The sequence below is a fragment of the Scyliorhinus canicula genome, chromosome 19 (genome assembly GCF_902713615.1).
Source record: "Scyliorhinus canicula chromosome 19, sScyCan1.1, whole genome shotgun sequence".
Lineage (NCBI taxonomy): Eukaryota > Metazoa > Chordata > Chondrichthyes > Carcharhiniformes > Scyliorhinidae > Scyliorhinus > Scyliorhinus canicula.
The window spans coordinates 53,923,019-53,935,113 of NC_052164.1; the positions used below are offsets into that span (position 1 = coordinate 53,923,019).

At 42.7% G+C, this 12,095-nt stretch overlaps 1 protein-coding gene across 6 annotated transcripts in view; it reads left to right on the plus strand.

Moving 5' to 3' along the window:
- strada (STE20 related adaptor alpha) overlaps positions 1-12,095 on the plus strand; it is an 88,386-nt gene that overhangs the window by 54,548 nt on the left and 21,743 nt on the right. For all 6 annotated transcript variants that reach the window (XM_038779865.1, XM_038779870.1, XM_038779869.1 and 3 more), the window contains 2 exons: positions 6,318-6,426; positions 8,232-8,355. In XM_038779865.1, the coding sequence (XP_038635793.1) occupies positions 6,318-6,426; positions 8,232-8,355 (233 nt within the window). The remainder of the gene's footprint in view (positions 1-6,317; positions 6,427-8,231; positions 8,356-12,095) is intronic.

Sequence of the window (12,095 nt, forward strand, 5' to 3'; positions counted from 1 at the left end):
TGTGTACGACTCCCACAAGTGACTTCTTGCCTTTACCATTTCTCATCTCTACCCAAACTGTCTCCAAAGCCTGGTTTTCTGAACTTAGATCACCCCTCTCTATTGCGGTAATACCATCACTAACTAACAAAGCTACCCTTCCACCTTTTTCCTCACTCTGGCCTTCCGAAATATCCTGTACCCTTCAATATTCAGATCCAAATCCATGTCATCCTGCAGACATGTCTCAGTTCAGGCTATCCTAGTGTAGTTATTTATCCCCTGCATCTGTTTTGTTTTGAATGCTACGTTCATTTTGATACAGAGCCTTTAGTTTTATCCTTGTATTCCTTTTACAACCTCTAGTCTCGACTGTTGATTTACTCCTATCACAGTCTCTTTCATTTCCTGTAATAATACTTTTATCTTGTCTCTACTCTTTGATTTATCACATCTTCCCAAATTTAATCCCTTGCCCTCACTATTTAGTTTAAAACCCTTTCTGCCTCCATATGTGGCTTGCAAGAACACCAGCCCCAGCATGGTTCAGGTGTAGACCGTCCCAGTGGTCATTGCTTGATTAGGGATAGTCAGCACGGATTTGTGAGGGGTAGGTCTTGCCTTACAAGTCTTATTGAATTCTTTGAGGAGGTGACCAAGCATGTGGATGAAGGTAAAGCAGTGGATGTAGTGTACATGGATTTTAGTAAGGCATTTGATAAGGTTCCCCATGGTAGGCTTATGCAGAAAGTAAGGAGGCATGGGATAGTGGGAAATTTGGCCAGTTGGATAACAAACTGGCTAACCGATAGAAGACAGAGAGTGGTGGTGGATGGTAAATATTCAGCTTGGAGCCCAGTTATCAGTGGCGTACCGCAGGGATCAGTTCTGGGTCCTCTGCTGTTTGTGATTTTCATTAACGACTTGGATGAGGGAGTTGAAGGGTGGATCAGTAAATTTGCAGATGATACGAAGATTGGTGGAGTTGTGGATAGTGAGGAGGGCTGTTGACGGCTGCAAAGAGACATAGATAGAATGCAGAGCTGGGCTGAGAAGTGGCAGATGGAGTTTAACCCTGACAAGTGTGAGGTTGTACATTTTGGAAGGACAAATCTGAATGCGGAATACAGGGTTAATGGTAGGGTTCTTGGCAATGTGGAGGAGCAGAGAGATCTTGGGGTCTATGTTCATAGTTCTTTGAAAGTTGCCACTCAAGTGGATAGAGCTGTGAAGAAGGCCTATGGTGTGCTAGCGTTCATTAGCAGAGGGATTGAATTTAAGAGCCGTGAGGTGATGATACAGCTGTACAAAACCTTGGTCAGGCCACATTTGGAGTACTGTGTGCAGTTCTGGTCACCTCATTTTAGGAAGGATGCGGAAGCTTTGGAAAAGGTGCAAAGGAGATTTACCAGGATGTTGCCTGGAATGGAGAGTAGGTCATACGGGGAAAGGTTGAGGGTGCTAGGCCTTTTCTCATTAGAACGGAGAAGGATGAGGGGCGACTTGATAGAGGTTTATAAGATGATCAGGGGAATAGATGGAGTAGACAGTCAGAGACTTTTTCCCCAGGTGGAACACACCATTACAAGGGGACATAAATTTAAGATAAATGGTGGAAGATATAGAGGGGATGTCAGAGGTAGGTTCTTTACCCAGAGAGTAGTGGGGGCATGGAATGCACTGCCTGTGGTAGTAGTTGAGTCGGAAAAGTTAGGGACCTTCAAGCGGCTATTGGATAGGTACTTGGATTAGGGTAGAATAATGGAGTATAGGTTAACTTCTTAAGGGCAGCACGGTAGCATTGTGGATAGCACAATTGCTTCACAGCTCCAGGGTCCCAAGTTCGATTTCGACTTGGGTCACTGTCTGTGTGGAGTCTGCACATCCTCCCCGTGACTGCGTGGGTTTCCTCCGGTTGCTCCGGTTTCCTCCCACAGTCCAAAGATGTGCAGGTTGGGTGGATTGGCCATGAAAAATTGTCCAAAATTCTATGATTAACCTAGGACAAAGGTTTGGCGCAACTTCGTGGGCCGAAGGGCCTGTTCTGTGCTGTATTTCTCTATACTGGTACTGCCCCCACTTTCCCCAGTACTGGTGCCAGTGCCCCTTGAACCAGAAACCACTTCTCCCACACCAGTCGTTCAGCCACACATTCATCTCTCTAATCTGATTTGTCCTATATCATATGGTTCAGGTAATAATCCATAGATTAATAATTAATAATCTTTATTGTCACAAGTAGGTTTACATTGCAATGAAATTACTGTGAAAAGCTGAGATTTTGACCTTTTGTCCCATTGCAAGTTCTTCTCCAGCCATGAGCAGGTGGCAGAACCCTGGCACTGAGCAAGCCGCCTGGATTCGTACTCTCTACTGCAGAGAACAGCGTCAATCCCTCTGACTATACTGTGCCCGACTACCACAACATTTTCTTTATGCTTCTCCCCCCCCCCCCCCCCCTCCCCCCTCAAGAATGGCTTCCTGTACCTCAGTGCCTTGGTTAGTCAGCTCATCCACCCTGCACCCCCTACTCCCATCCAAGCAAGCTGAAAATACCACCAACCTGTTGGATAATTGAATGAAGAACAGTACAGCACAGGAACAGGCCCTTTGGCCCTCCATGCCTGCGCCGATCATGATGCCTGTCTAAACTAAAACCTTCACTTCCGAGGTCCTATCCCTCTATTCCCATCTTATTCATGAAAGATGCGTCTTAAACTCTGCCATCGTATCTGCTTCCACCACCTCCCCCGTAGGGCGTTCCTTTTGAAAGTCACAATTCCATCTGCTTCCACCGCACCCTTAGGCAGTGAATTCCAGATCCTAAACACTTGGTCCATTAAAAAGTTATTTTTCCTGTCACCTTTGGTTCTCTTGCCTTAAATTTACCTAAAATCGATCTCTCCCTTTTCAACAACGTGAACACCTTCTCCCCATCTGCCATGTCCAGATCCTTCTGTCATTGAACAAGCAAGCCCGCCCTTTTTTCAGTTGTGTTACTGTTTAATCTCCCATGGATTTGCAGACTAGAATTTACAACCAATTCTTCAGATTAAGCAGGGTTAGGAATTAGAGACAAATGGACCAAGGCAGACATAACTCCCCCATTATTTTAGTGTCAGACAGTTTTTTTATTTAAAAGCACTCTATGAATTTTTGTTTTGAAAACTGACGTCCCAATTTTTTCCCAAATAATTTTGAGAACTAAACAGAATGCGAGAACTTGAGGACAAAATTCACTTGACAGCTGACCGAACTGGGCTGGTGCATACTGGCCAATTAGGTGCACTGCACCTGCTCGGAGTGCAAACCAAATTCAGCTGCAAGTCACAGCTCTGGGCAAAGTACCAACTGTGAGGCTGGAGCCTTTTTATCAAGATAAATAAAAGGCAATTCAGTGAACATATGGAATTGTGAAATATATTTAGTTTGTATTTTGTTTTTGGAATCTTATTTTTAACATAACCAGTTTCAATTGCTGAAGAAAAATGGCACTTCAAAAACATTGTCTGCTAATTATTTTGAGAATTGTAGTAATGCAGTGACTGGTTTCACTCCCAGGTGTCCAGATTAGGTAATGGGTCTAGTTATATTTGCTCACCAGTCTCTTTCTGAAGTTTGTCAACATTCATAACCTACCTGAGCAATATCTCAGCCTGAGACAAATGGTTTGCTTTACGAATATGTCTGTGGAAGAGGAACTGGAAGAGAAAAGTACAACCTCCACACAGACTCGTTTAAATATGGTATTGCTGATGAATCTGATTTGGAAGTTTGGTTCCTGGATAGCGTAACCTTTCCTGCATTTGGTCCCCGAAAGCTGTGAAGGCTGGGTCGTTGACTTTATTGAAGGCTGAGTTAGATAGATTGTGATAGACAAGGGAGTCGAGGGTTAATTGGGGGTGGGGGGCAGAGAGGAAAGTAGAGTTGAGACTGCAGCCAAATCAACCATGATCTTGCCCAATGGTGGAGCAGGCCCCAAGGTCCGAATGGTCTGCTCCTGAGACTTGTCTTGCTATGTTCCAGGGCCAATAAAGTTAACCCCAGTGTCCTAACCAATATTTTGCTCTCAACCTGCATAACCATAACAGTTTATCTGGATGTTACACTACTGTTTAAGGGATCTTGCTATACATAGTGCTGCGTTTTTGACATTACAATAGTAACTGCTCTTCAAAAATACTTGATTATCTGTAAGGAGCTTTGGGTGGGGGGGGGTCCGTGAAAGGATGTACAGCAATGCAAGGCTTTTCCTTTCTGGCGCAGGCTGCTGGGTAGAAGCAGATCCTAGAACCCTGGTTAATTGTTTTCTCTTCTCTTCTCCTCCTTCCACAGGTTCTGATAACTTGTCGCACAGAGCAGGCCTCAATGTTTTTAGGTCTGTAAAGCAGTGCACCCTAGTCCAATAGGGCGATGTGCAAGAAGCTGTCTAGGTGCAGTTGCACTAATGTCAGACTGATGCAGTCAGTACGGTATTTGTGACAGTAGAATTAGCTCATACCAACAGGTGGTGATATTGAGATTCCATACTAAACATGGCAGAGAGACATTGGCTGTGGGGGATAAAGATCACCAGGAGCATGTATTCAAAGATCAAAAGATCAATCATAGAAACATTTTGCTGTTTGCCCCCCACACCATCTATCAAAACATCTCTTGCCTTAAAAAATGTAATGACCCAATCACCACTGCCTTCTGGAGAAGCGTTTCGCAGACTAATGAGCCTGGGGGAAAACAATTAAACTAATCTTTGTCTTGAAAAGGAGACCCCTTATTCCTAAATTGCACCTCCCACTTCTCAGAATCTTACATGTTTCAGTCAGATCACGTATCATTCTTCTAAATTCCAGTGGATATAGGCCCAACCTGTTCAACCTTTTCTCAGAAGCTAAACCCCTCATCCCAGGAATGTGTTGAACAAACCTTCTCTGAACTGCTATTGATGCAATTATGTAAGGAAACCAAAACTGCATAATAATCTAGCTGTGGTCTCACCAAGATTCTGGACAGCTGCAGTAAAACATGAATAGGTTGGGCATATGGTCATCGGAAGGGTAGAAGGTTTTAGTTCAGATGGGCAGCATGGTCGGTGCAGGCTTGGGAGATCCTGTGCTATAGTTTTCTTTGTTCTTATCCCTGCTTTTATATTCCTTCCCCCGACAATAAAGGCTGACATTCCATTTGCCTCCCTAATTACTTGCTGTACCTGCATTCTATTAGGAATTCGTGTATCAGACACCTAAATCCCTCTCTCACTGAGTTTTGCAATCTAGCACCAATTAATAGTATACTCTTCTATTCTTCCTGCAAAAGTGGGCAAGTTCATATTTTCCCATATTAAACTCCACCTGTCAAATTTTTGCCCATTCACCATATCACTTTCACAGACTCTCCTCTTGACAATTTACTTTCTGACCTCTCTTGGTGCCATTGGCAAATTTAGCTACTGTACATTCTGTCCCTTCATCCAAGTCATTAAAAAGACCTTAAGTAGTTATGGCCTTGGCACTGATCCCTGTGGCACTCCACTAATTACAACCCAAAAAAAAAACCTTTATCCCTACTTGCTGCTTCCTGTTAGTTGACCAATCCCTTATCCATGCTAAGATGTTACCCCCTGCACCATGGAATCTTGCCTTTAATGTGACACCTTGTCTAATGCCTTTTGGAAATCCAAGGACAACATATCTACAAGTTCCTCTTTAACCACCTTGCTTATTACTTCCTCAAAAAACTCTAATAAATTGGATAAACACAATTTCCTTTCACAAAGTCATGTTGACTATGATTTGCTAAGTATCCTGCTATAATCTCCTGAGTATCGGACTTTAGCAACTTCCCAATAACTTAACTTGTTTGGGAAACGTTACTGGAAACTTTCCACCTAGACCCATCTAACATCACACTGCATGAATTCACACCTTAGAATATTTACTGATGCTGTAAAACTGCAAGAGATTTTGCCTGGAGCTTTAAACCTCAACACCTTGGCTGTGAAACATGTAGCAGGGTAGTGGACAGAGTATTGATTAGGAAGCTGTGGTATGTTAGGAAGGGTGTATGTATTTATCCTTGTGATTTCTCATGTTTTGTGAGTCTAATATGAGGCTCATGTTGCTAATTGAAATGTTTTCTGAGTCAATCTACATTAAGGAACAACATTGAGAATAATGGTGTTGTGCCGTGAAACTGTGGATTAGGAAATCTAAGTGATGCCTGTTACCATCGGACAAGATGTGTAGCGATTCTTAATTTACTGATGATCTCTTTCTCTTAACTCATTAGCAGCTGAACCATGAAGTTTGATATGTGACCTAACAATGAGTTTATTTCACCAGAGTGAACTCCACGTTTCAAAGTTATTTCATCATCCTAATATATTGCCATATAAAGCCACCCTGATAGCCAACAATGAGGTGTGGGTCGTGACTCCATTCATGGCCTATGGTAAGTTTGGTGTGTGTAAAACTTTGGACAGCACTGTGTAACAGTCAAATTGAACTTGTTCTCATTTTCAAAGGACAACTTTGAAAACGTTTCAATTTTTCACGTTGCTAACTCCTCTCTCCATTGCTATTCCTTGAACAATAAAAAAAACATTGCATCACTATGATACAATACATAGAATTATCATATTGACCAGGTTGGGGTCTAATTACTGTCTGGAAACTGGGACATTGATCCTGGTGGCAATTTTAGGTCAATGATGGGATAAAAGATATCTCTTTCTTACTGACTTTAAGGGTCATGCACTTAACATAGAATTCCTGTAGTGCGGAAGAAAGTCATCCGACCCATAGTCTGCACCGACCTTCCAAAGAACACCCTACCTTGGCCCACTCCCCCGCCCTAGCTTTGTAAGAAACCCACACTGACACGATAAAGTACAATCTCCACACAGACAGTCATCCAAGGCTAGAATTGAACCCTGGCTCTGAGGCAGTAGTGCTAACCATTGCCACCATGCCACCTATGAAATAATTTTGGGCAATTTCAGTCCCATTCCTAAAGAATATGAACTCTCAGAACAAAATTTCTTCTAATTCACCATGAAATTGAATTTCTGACCCAGTGCTGTACCTGTACTGGGAATGTTTGATGGGCACCAATGTAGACTCTTTACCCAACCCCATGCTGTACCTGTCCAGGAAGTGTTTGATGGAGGGAGCTTTACTCTGTGTCTAACCCCATGCTGTACCTGCCTGGCAAGTGTTTGACGGGGACAGTGCAGAGGGAGTTTTACTCTGTATCTAACCCTATCCAGGCGGCATTGTAGCACAGTGGTTAGCACTGTTACTTCACAGCGCCAAGGTCCTAGGTTCGATTCCCGGCTGGGTCACTGTCTGTGCGGAGTCTGCACGTCCTCCCCGTGTGTGCGTGGGTTTCCTCCGGGTGCTCCGGTTTCCTCCCACAGTCCAAAGATGTGCGGGTTAGGTGGATTGGCCCACGGAGCACGGTAGCATGGTGGTTAGCATCAATGCTTCACAGCTCCAGGGTCCCAGGTTCGATTCCCGGCTGGGTCACTGTCTGTGCGGAGTCTGCACGTCCTCCCCGTGTGTGCGTGGGTTTCCTCCGGGTGCTCCGGTTTCCTCCCACAGTCCAAAGATGTGCGGGTTAGGTGGATTGGCCAGGCTAAATTGCCCTTAGTGTCCTAAAAAAAAATAATGTTAATGGGGGTTGTTGGGTTACTGGTATAGGGTGGATACGTGGGCTTGAGTAGGATGATCATTGCTCGGCACAACATTGAGGGCCGAAGGGCCTGTTCTGTGCTGTACTATTCTAATTCCTGAAAGGCATGTTAGGTAATTTGGACATTTTGAATTCTCCCTCTGTGTACACGAACAGGCGCCGGAATGTGGCGACTAGGGGCTTTTCACAGTAACTTCAGTGTTAATGTAAGCCTACTTGTTACAATAAAGATTATTATTATCATGTATCTGTTTGATGGGACTGGTAACCAGAAATGCAATACCAGCATTTTCTACCAAGTGTTTTCTTTTTACACATGAGCTTTTATAAATGTAATAACTGGAAGAAAAGCTTCTAAAATTCTCACTTAATCTATAAAGGTAAATTGGCAAAAGTGAGGACGATTGTATAAAACTGAAATTATTGGACACTGAATAATGAATGAATCAAGACACCAGTTTAGTATGAGGGGTTACGACAGATTTTCACCCCTGTCTCAGATGGGTCAGTTTACGTTTTCAAATTGAATAGCTTTTAATGATTTTATATGGTCTAATTGCCAGGTTCTGCTAAAGATCTGATGAACACCCATTTTACAGATGGACTAAATGAGCAAACAATCGCTTACATCCTGCAGGGGGTGCTAAAGGCCTTGGTTTATATTCATAGAATGGGATACGTACACAGGTAATGTACCGTTAGCTCAGATGACAGAAAATGAAATAAATATGTCAACATTGAAAACTGTTTCTGACAACTTCATCCATACCTTCATAATTTTAATCATCTGTCAAATAGTCTTTTAATCTCATCTGCTCTAATCAACACAGCCCCATATCTGCATATCAGGAAACACAATCTGTGTTGCACTGTCTCTATTGCAGACACCTTTCCTACTTTGTGAAGCCCAAAGCCCCATATGCTGTGATCTTATGAAGAATTTGCATCAATTCCCCATTTGTGTACTCTACCTTTCATTCCACCCAATGTTTCATAGTATTTAATGGTCTTGTCTGCTTATGGTGCTGTTGTTTGTCTTGTGAACCTTAATTGACTAATCAGTGTGCTGTTTCACATCGCCCAGCTGTTATCCTAGCTGCTATTCTTTAGGCTTCTGAGTGTCAGGTGTTCCATGTGCCCTTCATTTTCGGGGCTAAGCAACCAGCCACCATATTGCACTTCCAGAATTCTCTGCCACTACCCCTTCACAATTTTTAATTTTCTTCAAAATCTTATTTAAACCTGACTGTCAACTTCTCTTTCACTTACCATCCCTAGTTTGTTTTGTTCACAATCTGTCCAAATTGCCCTGTAAAGCACTTTGGGACTTGTTTCTGTATTACAAGTACTGTATAAATGCAAATTGTTGTGTCATCTGGCCTGCAGAGTGAGACTGTTGGCTCAGGCATGCTGGAAGAATGGCAAATCACACAATGGCAATGATTCAATTTCCATAACAAATTAATCCAGTGAATATCGTGTTTTCCCCCTCTGTGGAATGCTCCCTAACTGGGGGTACCTCCAAAGACTGGCACAAACCATAACAAAACACTATCATGGCACTGTTAATCTGCCCATTTTCCTGTGGGCTACAATCACAGGGATCTGACTAACGTGTACATTATCAGGGTATTTCCAAGCTGCACCAAGTCTACAAACTACCCTATCAGTTAGTAGAACATGTATATAGTATCCCATCCATTGACTGAGTGATGGATCTCCCAGGTCTTTCTGGGATTTCCCCCCCCCCCCCCTCTTGTTGATGGGGCTTTTAGCTGCAAACATATTTGAAGGACACCAGTGAACCGGTTACAATAATGCAGCAGGTTCTCCAAACTTGTTCTGGTGTCAAGCCAAATCTACCTACATTTATAGAACTGCTTCCTGATTTGGTGTGATTGTTTATATCAACTGACTAACTTAAAAGACTTAATCAGGTCAGAATATTGTACCGACAAGCTTATTGGAAGAGTTTTTAACTTGGAGACTCTTGCAGTTGCAGGCAGCATAGTTAATTATTTTGTTCTCAGGCTTTGGGTGACACTAATAATGTTGGATGCTTCTGCGACTGTGGTTGTGGCTGTTTCATGTTGTGATTATTGATCGGCACCAGTGACCTGTTTACAATAATGCACCAGACTCTCAGAATTTGTTTTGGTGCCAGTAAGATTTGTCTTGTCTCTCGCTCATAGATAAGTTGAATGAATGCAAGCAAAGTTTATTTCTTAAAAACACATTTCGCTACTTTCACACGAAAATAACTGGAAAATGCTTCTTCCGTGTCTCTCAATGTCCTTGGAGCACCAACAAGTGGAAACAAAAACTTCAAGATAAAAGTGACTTCAGACTTACAAAATTAAAAGTCATTTCAACAAAGGCCTTTGTTGATGTGTTTATTCTCCAACGGCTGTAATTTTCTCTGCCAATCAGTTCGTTGAATCACATTCTTAAGGGAATCCTTATCTGGGTTTAACCCCTTACTTAATTTCATTGGTTCTAATTCTCAGCTGAGACTCCTTTGAATCGTTCAGAAAGTGACAGTCACTTAACAGGCGATTGGTTAATTAGACATGAATCAATGACTCCAAATTAATTAACTGTCCCATGGTCAAACTCCCTACGTCACGTCTGGTCTCAGCTACGATATTGTTTCAATCTTGTGGAATGTATCTTCCATATCAGAACTTGTAGTACATTATTCATAACATTTGAGACCGCCAGGGACAGTATTCACACAATTTTAACTTGCTCATATTTCTACAAATTCAATAATTTTCAAGAATCATTTTAACTAATACTTTAAAGAGCCCCCCCCCCCCCCCCCCCTCGAATGCAACAGTGCCAAACCAAAAATGTCTACATTTATAGAGCTGTTTCCCAACTTGGTATGATTGCTCCACGTTGATGGTCCATGTTAATTGTATCAATTGAAGTTAACTCCTTCACTCTGAATAAATCTATCCCCCAAGTAAAGACTGGCTTTGGATTCTTCTTTCAGCATCAGGAGTATAACAGCCCAGTCACAATCATTGCACTGCCAAACAGCTTGTTAAAGCAGACTGGAGTCTGTTTTGCTGACAACTGTATGCAATTCTGAGGTTGCAGTAAGAGGCATCATCAATGCCTTGGTGGGATTCCATGACATTTGATGTTCAGCTGCCTCATTCCCCATTGGAGTTAGAGCAGCAACTATTGATGCTCATCTTTCACCAACATTTTCTGGAGGGCTATTTTTAGCAGCAGGTGGGAGAATTGCTAGAAGCTATTAAGACCCTGTGAAACATGTTGAAAATAGCTACAAAATGCAAGACTGCCTTTAAATGTCCTACTGCTCGACTAAGGTCAAGAGCCCATTATAACTTCACAGCCTAATGTCTGCACAAAATTATTGCTTTACTGATTTATCTGGCATCACACAGTAGGAAGGTGAATGCTGTTTATAGTATACGGGAGTTCTGAGAGGTGACAAGTTATTATGCAACTTCAGAAGTTTACTCTTGGAGCAGACGTTTGAAGGACACGTGGACAAAGTGACACATAGCGAATGAGCTTGCTAGGTACATTCTGCATTATTACCTCGGGCGTAGCTGAAAGGTCATTCCAGCTTTCCCACAGCTGCTTCCAGAGAATTTTTCAATCCAGTTCCAATTGATTCACATTATTTGTGAGGCTGCCACAAAGAGTGTGAACCTGATATTTTAGTGTCTGGATTTGACTGCTGCACTCCTGTCATATCTTTTTATTAAAACAGTGTGGTAGACCGTATTATATGTATTACGGTACGTTTTTGCCTTTTTGCCAGTAAAAACATTTTTTTCAAAATCATTCATAATTTTGAACACACCCATTAAATCTCCATTTAATCTTTCATACTCCCAAGGAGAACAATGCCAGTCTCTCCACAAAGAGTCATAAGTTGGTACAGCACAGAAGGAGGCCATTTGGCCCATCAGTTCATGTTGGATCTCACAGGAATCGTAAGATCCCTACAGTGCAGAAGGAAGCCATTCATCCCATTGAGTCTGCACTGACCCTCTGAAAGAGCACCCCCCCCCCCCCCCCCCCCCCCCGCCTAAACCCACTTCCTATCCACCTAACCTTGGACACAAAGGGGCAATTTAGCATGACTAATCCACCTAAACAGCACAGGACTTGGGAAGAAACTGCAGCACCCAAAGGAAACCCACGCAGACATAGGGAGAACGTGCAGAATCCACACAGACAGTCACCCAAGGTCCGAATCAAACCCGGGTCCCTGGCACTGTGAGGCAGCAGTGCTAGCCTCTGTGCCACCCTTAGATTAGTCTGCAGAACAATCCAAACAATCCCATTCCCCTGCTCTATCCTTGTAACCATGTAAGTTTATTTCATTTGAGTGCCCATCCAAATTTGTTTTTAAGATTATTCATTGTCTCTGCTTCCACTAC